The 13859-nt window shown below is 39.8% G+C and overlaps 1 protein-coding gene across 2 annotated transcripts in view; it reads left to right on the top strand.

The window, feature by feature from the left end:
• The window catches only part of NELL1 (neural EGFL like 1), an 862696-nt gene that overhangs the window by 397441 nt on the left and 451396 nt on the right, over positions 1–13859 (top strand). For both annotated transcript variants that reach the window (XM_027072989.2, XM_027072988.2), the window contains exon 13: positions 3281–3406. In XM_027072989.2, the coding sequence (XP_026928790.1) occupies positions 3281–3406 (126 nt within the window). The remainder of the gene's footprint in view (positions 1–3280; positions 3407–13859) is intronic.

The following is a 13859-nucleotide window of genomic DNA, read 5'->3' as shown; positions in this document are numbered from 1 at the left end:
AATGCTTCTCATTCTTCTCTGTCTGGTATGTTATTCTTCTCCCCTTTACCTGTTGGACTTGTGTTTTAGGTCTTGGATGAAGCCTCACTTCCACAGAGACTGCTCCTCTGGCCCTCTCAGCCTGGATCAAAGCCCCCTGGTGAAAGATCTCACATTCTTGGTAGGACTTAACAAGTTTTGCTCAATGTCTTGCCAGGCTGTGAGGTTTGTGGTGGCATTTTGTTCATCCTCTGCTTCAGGGCTTAGCAGAGGGCTAATTAATGTTCACGACTCAGTGATTCTCTCCCTTCCTGACTCTGCACAGACAAAAAGTTTAGTCTCTGTAGTTTTTCCCTTCTTTTCCCCCACCTCCAGTCTCTACGTGGTGAATTTCTGTGCATCTTTTAAGATCAAGCTTAAGGATCTCATTTCTGAGATGCTGTTCTTAGTCACCCTCTATACCAGCCAGGGTGGGCTCGATGGCTTAAATCAGTGAAAGCATATTTCTAGTTCATGCAACATGTTCACCAAGCTTGTCTGGTTGCCTATGCCTCACTCAGGGACCCAGGCTCAAAGAGTCTCCATCTTTGTGCTTCCATGATTTCCAACGCCAGAACAAGAAAATGTGGTAAGTCAGGCGCTGGCTCTTAATATTTCCACCTGGAAGTGTTGTGCTTTGTTCAGACTTCATGATCACTCATACAGCTCTGCTTAGCTTCCAAGAGGATGGGGAAGCACAGTTGTGTGATGTGCTCAGGAGGAGGAAAACTGTTAATACCTGTTCGATGAACAGCACTAATGCCAACCAACTTCCTCCAGTGCCTGGCTTCTCTTGGTGTTCCCAGCCTCTCACTTACAACGATCTATTCTTCCACTCCCCCATAGTCCTGGGAAAGACCTTGTAATCATCAATAACTGAATCACTTTCAAAATATTAATGTTAGGCACACTGCTTTGTAACCCCTCCTCTAGCTTTCTAGCTCATGTGTTCTAGACCCTCACTGTAACTACACCTTGCCTCCATTAGGATTGCTGCGGCAGTTTGGGTTCCCCCAGAAGCAAACTTGGCAATGGAGACTGGAGTGCAGGAAGTTTATTAGAGAGTGCTATAGGGATGAATGCCTCCGGGGAAGGGAATAATGTAGGATTGGGCAGAGGGAAAAGTTAGCAAAGTCTCACTGAGTGCTCTGAAATCTGGATGGTCTTTTAGAATTCTCTTGAGTTCGGGATGAATGAGAACTAGTCTTTGTAGGTCGCTCCCAGGATTCAAGTGTGACTGTGACTGTATAATTTCTCACTGGCCAAGGACAATTTCCTTAAAAGGATAACAGCTGAAGATTGTTAGCAGGCAGTACTCCCCTTAGCTGGGGGATTAAATTCTTTAGTTCTGAAGTGAGATCTCAGGAGTGTAACACAGTGTCCATCCACCCCTAATTTTAATGCATTTACAGCTGTCTACCTCCTTCTTCATGTCCTCACATCTCTCCTCAATAGCCGAGATTCCTTCCTACTTCATTATCGTCACCTCTTTCTTAATACCCTCAATTCCCTCGTATCTGTCTTTACCCATTATATTTGCATAAAAACTCCTTTAACTTTCCACCTACCGTGCTATTGCCCCAAAATATCTGAATGAGACTGGAGAAAACACATGGCCATGCTGACTGCTGTCACTTAATGCACTTTTGACTGCAAATCACAGTAGCTCTTCAGCCACCTTCCCACATGCTCTATCTAGTAAATTTTTGTTCCTTTTTTTCAAAATGACTGTTTTTTAATACCATTTCCTCTCTCCCTAAATATCCAATATGCCCTCCCTTTCTTGATTCTCAGATGTTACCCACTTGGTTTATTGCCTGAATCATTTCTCTAATTTCTGGTGTTTTGTTCTTTATAGTTATGGAAGTCTTGCTAACTGCAAGTGTCCTTCTAGGACCTCGATTACTGCACAATAACTTTTGTTTATAGGCTGAGAGATGTTTAGTGCTTAAAAGAATCTGGTGTTACTTCAGTGTGTTTTATCAGGAAGTAAGTCAATCTACTTTTACTTTTAATATAGATAAGTGAGATTATAGGTGTTTTTGTCTTCTGTTTCTACACATGAAGCGTATTAGGACTTCAGTGATTACCTTAATAGTAACACTGTGGTTGACTATCATCTTCAAGGTGCTTTCATTAAGTAAATCATCATAAACGATTGACTTCTGAGTTCCACTCCTGGGTGTAGCATGTTCTAACAGGATGGTATATATTTTTGCCACATATTTAACCTCTCTAAGCCTCAGTTGTCTACACTGCAAAATGTGGGTAGTGCTGTACTGTGATCGTGGAATTGTTTGTGGATTAAATTAGATAAGGAGTTTAAAGATGTAGGTTCAGAACTGGCCTGCATGACCAATTCACGAGAATTCTGGAACTCATACTGGTTAAATGGAAGTCACAGGCTAGTCAGTGGAAGAACCAGAACCAGAACTCACATTGTCTGTCTTAGGTTCTTACACTGTGTTGCTCCCCCTTCCTCTCCTTCACACATAAGCAGTCTGAGTAAAATGAACGTAAAGCCATTTCTGAAAACAACTTCCAGAAAAGACTCAATTAAACTCTATACTAAGGTCGTAGGTGATTCTAATTCTTCCCATGAATGCTTATGAGAAAGTAGGGGATGCTCTGACCTCTGTTCCAGAAAGAAAAAGATGTTTTTGCTGAATCAGCCCATTATTCTGTCTCATGGGATGAATCTCCAGGTCAAGGGATGAAAGGCATCAGTTTGCATTAGACCACAGCTGCTGTCTGTATTCAAAATACACCATGGGAGAAACTGGCTGCACCATCATTTTTTAACAGATGGATTAAAGCATGTCTTAGTAAGACACATGAGCAGAGAAGCCTGGATTCCCTTGATCTCCCTGATAAAAGCTACACCATGTACAGTGGACATCTAATAAATATTAATTGGTATCAACTCATTGGACATAGAACTCCTTGATTTTGGATGTTTAAATCCAGCATCCTCCGTGGTGAGGGATTAGTAATAGTAGATTCAGTCTTCATACCTCTAGGTTTCTTAGCTGTTGCGTCTCACTGTGCATCTTTCTGGAAATACTTTCAGCTCAAGATGGGATCTGATGCACTTGAATGCAGCTGAATTTGCATTTAAGATTTTGTGTTTAATGCATCTTGCATTTTCCCTTAGCTTTGTTGGGCATTTGCCTTTTTAAATTTCATTGCAACATGGTTACATGATAGTTCCGTCATTCACCTCACTGTGATATTGCTTCTTTTTTTCTTTTTCCTCCTTCAGATATTGATGAGTGTGCAGCTAAGATGCATTACTGTCATGCCAATACTGTGTGTGTCAACTTGCCTGGGTTATATCGCTGTGACTGTGTCCCGGGATACATTCGCGTGGATGACTTCTCCTGTACAGGTGAGACTGAAGAACCAACACTGTTTTTCTGATTCAGCCCTTCTCTGCCCCATCTGTGTTTTGTTAAATTTAGATTCAAGTGTTGTCACCTAATTGGTTTTTCTCTTGCATTATTTTACCCTCACCTTTAGAGAAAGAAGTGATAAAAGAAATTTTATCTGCGCAATTTATTTCTACTCCTAGTATCTCTGTGTGTGTGTGTGTGTGTGTGTGTGTGTGTGCGCGCGCGCGCATGCGTGCTCGGGTCTTTGATTTGAATTTGAAGTCCCCCATTGCCTATAGTAACGTTGAGGGACGTAGAGGCATCAGTTTTAAGAATAGAAAAGTATCAATCTGTTTTCCTTCCATCATGATGAGATGTTTTCGTATATAAGAAAATGTACTTTGTCCCCACTGGAAAAGACAAAGATTCGATTTAGAGGGGGAGAAGGAGTATCTGGTGAGCAGAGATTGGGCAAATAGGGGAGCTGCTCAAGACTCTTGATTGACAAATACCGATGGTGTCTCCCCTATATGGCGGGGCTGTCAGCACTAAACTGGAACTGCAGGGTTGTGTGGTCAGTGCCTTCATTGAGTAATGCTGGCTTTGTGAGGCATTTGGTGGCGGGGGGAGGGGGGCGGCCAATATACTTCCAGTTATGTATATGGGGATATGAACTGTAAATTGGTCAGGGATTGTAGAAAGTTCTTCTTTTGGTCAAATATCTTTAACCAGTTTGTAACCTATAAGAAAACTGCCCCTTAAACATAAAATGTCAGTCATTTTGTACCTTTCCTTGACTCCTGCATCTTCATTTGTCCCAATAACGTTTGCATATAGACTGAATTTTTCACTCATGGGGCGCCTGGGTGGCTCAGTCGGTTAAGCTTCCATCTTCTGATTCAGGTCATGATCTCGCAGTCTGTGAGTTCAAGCCCTGCGTCGGGCTCTGTGCTGACAGCCCAGAGCCTGGAGCCTGCTTGAGATTCTATCCCCTCTGCCTCTCTGTCCCTCCCCCCATTGTGCTCTTTCTCTCTGTCAAAAATAAATAAGCTTTTTAATTTTTTTAATGTTTTGATTTATTTTTGAGACAGAGCATGAGCAGGGGAGGGGCAGAAAGAGAGGGGGACACAGAATCTGAAGCAGGCTCCAGGCTCTGAGCTGTCAGCACAGAATCTGACATGGGGCTCGAACTCACGGACTGTGAGATCATGACCTGAGCTGAAGTCGGACGCTTAACCGACTGAGCCACCCAGGTGCCCCAACAATAAATAAACTTAAAAAAATTTTTTTACACTGAATTTTTCACTCAGAATGGACAGCCACTGTCAGTGTATTTTATTGCAAATGACCTTTTCAGAAGTGCAGAAGGTTGCAAAAGTTAGGGAAGCATGTTTATATGTCCACGCAACCTTTTCCATTTATTTCTGTATATGTATAGGTTGCTATTTTTTGGCTAAGGAGCTGGTGATTCCAATTTTAGTATATGTGCTGCCGAAGCGAGCACGGAGCTGGTGATTCCAGATTGATGCAGATTTCTGATGGCCACAGGTGGCCAGTCTCATTTATCTATCTTTTATGTAGTATAACTAAAGTTCCTGGAGAAAAAAGAGATTGTGTAAACATAGCATGCTGAGATCTAAACATTTTAACAGGGGCACAAAACTCTTTGCGACCTGTAAACCAACACAATATGAAAATCTGATGTTCTCTATGATGGTTTCTCTGTTCTTAGTAAATCCAGGTCATCCTGATTTACTGTAACCCTGTGGTTAGAAGGAACCAGTGAGTATTCTTCCAACACAGCATCAGATATCATGCAACTTGATAAACCTTGATGAAGGTCCTTCTGTGTAGAGAGAGCTTGTTGAAATTGTATCAGAATATTGCCTGTTTTTACTTTTTCATTAAGGGAGGAAGACCAGAGCTTGGTGGTTCTTGAAAGCCTCTTAGGGATAGGTGCCCTGCCTGGTGGTTTATATATGGAACGAGATGGAAAATGTATTGTTTATAGAACTGGTTCCACAACTGCTTTTAGAAAGCAAAAGATAAGGATGTGGGTATCAGTGGGTACCCAAGCATCCCCCCTACTAAACAAAACAAGATACTGTGTAGCTCTGCAGAAAAAAAACCTGTACAAACACACATCATACATGCACAAAGTTTTTGTTTTGTGTGTGTATGTTTTGTCTCAGAGGGAATGGGTAAGTTAGAGCGAAAGAAAGAAAAACAAGAGGGAGTCAGAGAACAGTCACTAGTCGGAGAACAGAAGACCAGGTTCTGTGAAGGACAGAGGACCATTGAAAACCTCCCTGTGGAAGGACAACTGAAAGGACTTTTAAGGGTGGGAATATTTAATGTGAGGTTTTTTCATTGTTTTGCTATTCAGTAGGCAATGCAAGTTTTCCTTATGCCTTTCAAATCTTCAGCAAAGTGTACCTATCCTGCATGCTGGATGAGCCCTTCCCCTTCTACCCTGGTGGACTGCAAGTTAACATGGTATACACAGCAGAAATGTGTGTATAGGATGTTGAGACCTCAGAGACAGAGGTACTCACTCTGAAGTAATTACTCCTGTCCCTTATCCGTGCGCCCAACGTAAACTTCTACATCACTATCGCAACAGTTTCCTTCTAGGAGTTTCTGAAGTCTTGATGAGGGATTTGGAATTTCCATAGGTTGGAATTGGGAGTAAGGTCTTTTTCTTTAAGAAACTTTCTTTGATCCCAGTTTCCATCCTGCCTGCTGCCCCATCTTTTTGCTTTTATTCATGGCAAAACTTCTTAATTTTGATTACTGTCCTTGTTTACATTTGCTCACCTGGCATACCTTCCTTAACCTCCTCCACAGAAGGCTTTCATGCTCACTATTCCACAGAGGTTGTGTTTATCAAGGTCAGCCTTGAACTCCATTTTGTTAAATCCAGTGTTCTTATCTTCTGGGACCTCTCAACAGCATTGAGCATTGACCACACCTTTCTCTTTTAAACACATTATTTTCTTGCCTTTCCCTATTTCCTGATGTCTTTCTTCATCACTGCTGGTCCTGCCCAGGCTCCCTAGCTGTTTTTCTTTCTCTTTTCACATTTTTAAAGGTTAGAGTGCTGCAGAGCTCTGCCCTGGATCCTGTTTCTTTGTTCACCTACATATACTTTTTAGATGCCTTCATTTCATGTAGGACTTTCACAGCACTCCGTCGATACTTTCTCAGTTTCTATCGAGTACAATATTTTTTTCTGAGCTTCTGAATCCTATTCAAACTAACACCCACATGTAGATGTTTAAGAGGCATTTCATATTAACCTGTTTAAGAATGAACTCTGGATTTCTTTCCATGTTGGTAAACTTCCTCTTTCAATTTTCCCCATCTCAGCAAATGAAAGCCTCATCTACCCAGTTTTTCAAGCCAGACAGCTAGGAGTTATACTGGATTCCTTTCCTTCTCTTGCCCCTCCACCTTCAGTCCAAACGCCAGTCTTACTCTACCCTCTACATCCTGTCCTAAATGTGTGCACTTCTGCCCATATGCTTTATTACCAAACTACTAGACCCCTGACACCACACTGGACTTTGTCTTCCATTCTTGCTCCACTGTAACTCACTCTTCATTCAGTAGCCAGAGCAAAGTTTTAAAAATAAGAATTCTACAAATATGCTTAAATTTCTCATGTAGTGTCCCATTACACAGAAAATCAAATCCATACTTACTTTTATATGAAACCCTATGTGGCTATTCTCCTTCCTGTCCCTATTACTTTATCTTGTACCAATTCCATCCTTGTCCATTATGTGGTGGCCACACTGACTTTTGGAGGTTTTTTATTTTTTTTCCCCATTCAACGTGCTTGTTTTCCCGTAGGACCTTTGCGTGAGCTCTGTCTCAGAAGTTTTTTCCTCTTGATATCCCCATAACTGGCTCTACCTTTGTCATGCAGGTGTCAACCTAAAAATGATAGGCCCAGAGAGACTTTCTCTGATTTGTATAATTAGCCACCCATTATCCTATCTCTTGGTTGTAATTCTTTATCACTTATCACCATGTAGAATTTTCATTTTTTATATGTGATTTTCAAAAATTGTCTCTTATTAGAACGTAACATCCGGGAGCCGCAACCTTTTCCCATTTGCTCACTACCTATCTTGGCTATTTAAAACAGCCAAGGGCGGGGAGCAGGAGGGGTGGGGGCTGTGGGGTGAGGTAGAGAACATAGCTGGGCAGAGAGCAGTGCTCAGCAAATGCTTATTGAATGAAGGAATGTGCAGAACTACTTAGGCTTGCGCTATGTACCTCTCTAAATTTCATTTATATAAAAATGGCTCATATCTGCTGTATCGTAACTGTTAGATTATTGAGGACACCAAATTGTATATGTGAAAACATTTATCGTGGCACTGTCATCAGTGCCATCAGGATAGGATGTTCTGCAGTGAAAACCCCAAATATTCCTGATTTAAAATAACAACGTTTTGTTTGCTTTTCACTGGTCAACAGAAAGCGTGCTCTGCTCATCATAATTACTACTGATTGTAGTAATCATAAAACTGACTGATGGAATAGTCAGTATTGGGAATATTGCCAAGATGGGGAAAAGAAAGCCTGGAGGGTCTTGTAACAGTTGTTATATGTTCTTGTCAGGGAGTAACAACATATCCTTTCTATCCTCTGCTAGTTGACTAGAACTAATCACCAGTACCTAACTAACTACAAGGAGATGAGGAAATGCAATTCCTACTTTGTGTTTGGAAGGGTTAGAAAACCAAAATATTTGGTGAATGGTGCTAATGAATACCATAGTGACTTACACTTAATAGATTCTCAACAAACTTTGTTTCCTTTGACACGAGAAGCTGTTCATTAAAATAACCTTTTTTTTTTTTTCAACAGCAGTTCACAATGTGTTGGGGAAAGTAGCCTCAAAAGGATAAAGATATTAAGCACTTCTGTACTAAGTGCTCTGATGGACAAGCAAAATGCAATAAGGAAAAGGTGCTTGATTTCTAGAACAGAGTGTCTGGAATATTTTTTGCAAACCAAGAGGAGCTATTGGAGTTTCCTGGGGCTTGTTAGCATGCAGTGAATGGATTAGTTTAGGATTTTACAGTGTGGAATGTGGATCTAGTGAGGAGAGCTAAGAGACAAGCATTCTCCCTGCCATTTCTCCTCTAGACCAGATTCCAAGGCCTCCATTAGATGCTTTCATATTAAGCTGGAACTCTGACGTTTACCTTGGCATCCTGAAAGTGAGCCTGTTAGGGCTAAGGTGCTCTTCACTCTCCAAGGTGGATCAGGTCCCCACCGCCAATCTCTCTCATGTCTTTATTGGCAAAGAAGACTTCTTCCTCTAAGTGATTATTTGCATGTGGTAGTAAGTAAGGTATGTACTACCTATCGGCCACTGTAAGATGTCTTTTCAGATGTTTCATTTTCCAAAGATAAATTTCTGGGAGAAATTGACAGGCCTGAAGACATCCTTTGTTTGCCCCACGTTCCTGATAGAGCATTTCTCATTACTGGCATTCCTGAATTCCAAAGATCATCCTAGACTCTGTCCTGGATCAGTTTCTCCTGTCACTGTTGAGTTGGTCTTCTAAGTATGTCTAGGTCACTTTTTTCTTTCTTTTAGGATGCCATTTAGCTTCCTGGAAGTCAGTAGTAATACTGAAAAGTTGTATTCAACCAAAAATTAGCCTAGAATTAAAGATGATCTAGTAACTTTGGTAATAGATTGATTATTCAATAACTGATTGCTTCATCCATTTATTCATGAATCTAATGCATAATTAGTGTCAGTCATGAGTGTTAGGAAATATGGTGGTTGAGAATAGTGATAAATGACCTCTGTGCCCAGAGAGTTCATGGTTAATGAGGCAACATCTTCACATGAAAAAACTCAAATGTACATTCACTCTCAAAAATATTCCAGTGTTTGCCAAATCAATCCCTCTTGAACGTTTTAGTAGAATTTACTTGAGTATTGGGTGTTTAATCCCATGTTAGCTGTTTGTCTCTTACAAGTTTCAAAGAAGAAACCCTGAAATAACTGTTCCAGGGTTTATGCCGATAACCACAGCCCTTTCAGAAAGGTTGCACCTGAGACAATAAACAGATGCCAAACCTGATGCCGGAGGGGAAAGACAGTATGTCAAACAGAAAAGAAGCTTTAACTCTTTCGTCCTTCTTTATCTTGTTAAAAATTGAAAAAGAAATTCTATGTCATGGGATAATAAAGTTAGGAGGGTTCAACACTGAGAATGCTTGCCTGTAACTTAAAATGTACTGTAATTTCATTTTTACCCTTAGAGGCTGGGGATTCCCTGACATGACCATATATTATAGATGAGGCTCTGTACTTTTTTCTAGGAAAGTTTCCATTGCCCTTTGAAAGGGTGAAGTCTGAAGCATTGGACTCTTGACACTGGACTAGTTTTTTGCCTTAGAATCTGTGTGAGTCTAAATCACTTTCTCTCCTGTAAGGGAACCCCGAGTTGCCCTTGCTCTTTTGTGAATTTTGAAACGGGAGGATTCCCTGAAGTTGACTTGGTGGGGTGCTTTTTATCTTCTCTGTACCTTTTGATTTTTGGAGTGGTCAGCCTGCTTGGTTTATTGGTCTCTGACCTTCATTTATCCCCAGTTAAACTCCCTGTGTTGAGGTTGTTTGATAAGACGTTATCATTGGATACTCAGGCAGCTTTAAAGGAGGATACTTGTGATTTATGACAAAAGCCGCAGCAATAAGACAGGTACTTGACAGTAATGGGGAAGCATTCATTTTTATGCCAAAAACTTCCCATGAAGGTAAGAAATAAAGGGAACAAGTGAGATAACATATATCCCATGTGATTTCTATTACCTCACTAAAAGGATTTTTATTTTCTTGATATTGGCATGGAAGAAAGCTTGAAGGAAGTGTATGTTTGAAATACTTCAAGTAAGCTTAGTTGAAGTTAGAGATAAATAATAGTCTATTAATTTAATGGTTTAAGTTAAGTACCTTGTAATGAAAAGAGGTGAGGCAACAGTTTAAAACACTTAGGAGTAAAAATTAACTGTTAGAAATTTTAGACGTTTTCTGGAAAATGCTTTTTTCCTAAGGATGATACACAGAACACTTTAACTATGAGGTACCTGATTTTTTATTTACTGAGCAGAGCCATATGAAATAGGGCCAAAATACAACATTCTGCAACTTGAAAGAGCATGGTAGTAAATTTCATACTGATTATCCTTACCTATAAAACACACAGCATGTGCTTGTCTTGGACATGCTTGTTCTTAATGACTTTTGACTATTTGGCAGCATTAAAGGGACAGATTACTAATTGCTTGGTTCTCAGTCTCAGGAGAGGTGATCCAGGTTTAAGAATGACATTCCAGCTATGGATCTGTAGATTGCCTTCACTTTAGTGAAAAATGCTCTATCAGATGCTTTAGGATGCAAATCTACTTTTTATTAAAGATGACCAAGAACATTTATTGATATATTGAATGAGAGTCAAAATAAGACCTGTACTTTTGGATATTCCATAACCCAGCCAAAAGCTCTGATAATCAATATGAGACATTTTCCCTTTGTTTTGATTTGTTTGGCCAGTATGTCCTTTTTTTCTTCCCTTACTTTAAATAAGTGGTTGACGGTGTTACCTGCCTCCCCATCTAGAGGAACGATGTGACAGTACAAAAGCAGGATTCCAAAGTCCTAATGTTTTAGTGCTGAGGTTCTCAGCATATATACATATATATACATATACATACATATATATGTGTGTGTATATATATATACCTATATATCTACACATACATACATACATACATACATACATACATACGTACATACATGGAGGAAAAAGTCTGTATTGGGATCTACTCCTAGAACTTTGGTTTTCATTTGGTGTAGGATTGAGACCTGGCTTCAGTTTGTTTAAAGGTCCAGGTAATTCTGTTATGCAGTCTGCTTTTTGTAAATCAGAGAATGTCAGAGAAGAATCCAAAGGGAGGAGAATTGTCCTTTCTACTATAGACTGGAAAAACAAGAGTGGGTAGTATAGGGTCAGGAGGTAATGAAGGAAGAGACTTGGACAGTTTCTGGAGGAAGGGCCCTGCCTCCAGGGCTGCATTCTGGGATATGTAAGACAACATCTTAGCAAACAGAATCCAACAGTACATTAAAAAAAATCATTCACCATGATCCAGTGGGATTTATTCCTGGGATGCAAGGGGAGTTCAATATTCACAAATCAATGTGATATATCACGTCAAGAAGAGGAAGAATGAAAAGCATATGATCGTTTCAACAGATACAGAAAAAGCATTTGACAAATTACAACATCCATTCATGATGAAAACCCTCAACAAAGTAGGTTTAGAGGAAACATACCTCAATATAATAAAGGTCACGTATGAAAAACCCATAGCAAATTTCATATTCAGTGGGGATAAACTGAGTGTTCCCCTTGAGGTGAGCAGCAAGCAAAGGATGTCCACTCTCACCGCTTTTACTCAACATAGTACTGGAAGTCCAACACATGGCAACCAGACAACAAAAAGAAATAAAAGGCATCCAGATCAGGAAGGAAGAAGTAAAAGTTTCTCTATTTGCAGATGACATGATATTATATAGGAAAAAAAAAAAACAAACACACGAGTGGCACCTGGGTAGCTCAGTCGGTTAAGTGTCCGACTATGGATTTTGGCTCAGGTAATGATCTCACGGTTCTTGGGATTAAGCCCCAGGTCAGGCTTCACACTAACAGCATGGAGCCTGCTTGGAATTCTCTCTCTCTCCCTCTCTCTCTCTGCCTCTCCCTTGCACTCTCTCTCTGTAAACACACACACACACACACACACACACACACACACAACCATGAAAGACTGCCAAAAAACTGCTAGAACTGATAAATGAATTCAGTAAAGTTGCAGGATACAAAATATGCAGAAATTTGTTGCATTTCTATACAATAATAATGAAGTAGCAGAAAGAGAAATTAAGACAACAATCCCATTTACAACTGCACCAAAAGTAATAAGATACCTAGGAATAAATCTAACCAAGAGGTGAAACTATACTCTGAAAACTATAAAACATTGATGAAAGAAATTGAAGACAATGCAAGGAAATGAAACGACTTTCCATGCTCATGGATTAGAAGAAATATTGTTAAAATGTCTATGCTACCCAAAGCAGTCTACACATTGAATGCAATCCCTGTCAAAATGCCACCAGCATTTTTCACAGAACTAGAACAAAAAAGTATTAAAATGTATATAGAACCTGAATTGCCAAAGCAATTTTGAAACAGAAAAGCAAAGCTGGACTTTTTGCAGACTTCAGGTTATATTACAAAGCTGTAGTAATCAAAACAGCCTGGTGGTGGCGCACACACACACACACACACACACACACACACACACACACACACAGATACATAGATCAGTGGGACAGAACAGAAAACCCAGAAATAAACTCACAACTATATGGTCAATAAATCTTTAACAAAGCAGGAAAGAATATGCAAAGGGAAAAGACAGTCTCACCAACAAATGTTGTTGGGAAGAATGGACAGCAACATGAAAAGAATGAAACTGAACCACTTTCAAATTCAAATTGGATTAAATACCTAAATGTGAGACCCGAAACCATAAAAATCCTTGAAGAAAACACAGGTAGAAGTCTCTGTAACATTGGCCATAGCAGTGTTTTTCTAGGTATATCTCTTGAGGCCAGGGAAACAAAAGCAAAAGTAAACTTTTGGGACTACATCAAAATAAAAAGCTTCTGCACAGCAAAGGAAACAATCAGCAAAACTAAAAGGCAACCTGCAGAATGGGGGAAGATATTTGCAAATGACCTGTTAAAGGATCATTATACAAAATATATAAATAAATGATACAGTTCAACCCCTAAAAAGCAAATAATTCAATTAAAAAATGGGAAGAAGTCATGAATAGACATTTCTCCAAAGAAGACATCCATCTGGCAAACAGATACATGAAAAGATGCTCAACATCACTCATCATCAGGGAAATGCAGGTCAAAATCACAATGAGATACCACCTCACACCTGTCAGAATGGCTACTAATAAAAAAAAAAAAGAACGCAAGTATTAACAAAGACATAGAGAAAAAGGAACCCACTTGCACTTTTGGTGAGAATGCAGACTAGTGCAATGACTGTGGAAAACAGTAAAGAACTTCTTCAAATCACATTACTGGATATTTACCCCCAAAATACAAAAACACTAATTTGCACCCCTGTATTTATTGTAGCCTTGTTTACAATAGTCATATTATGGAAACAGCCCAAGAGTCCATTGATAGATGAATGGATAAAAAGGTGGTATATGTATACCATAAGTAAGCCACAAATAAGACTGAAATCTTGCCATTTGCAACAACATGAATGGAGCTACAGCATAAAATGCTCAGTGAACTACTAGGACAGTCAGAGAAAGACAAATACTGTACGATTTCACTCA

Source organism: Acinonyx jubatus, chromosome D1 (assembly GCF_027475565.1).
Source record: "Acinonyx jubatus isolate Ajub_Pintada_27869175 chromosome D1, VMU_Ajub_asm_v1.0, whole genome shotgun sequence".
In the NCBI taxonomy this organism is placed as follows: Eukaryota; Metazoa; Chordata; class Mammalia; order Carnivora; family Felidae; genus Acinonyx; species Acinonyx jubatus.
The sequence above is the reverse complement of the archived record's forward strand: the minus strand, read 5'-3'. Positions and strand labels throughout refer to the sequence as shown.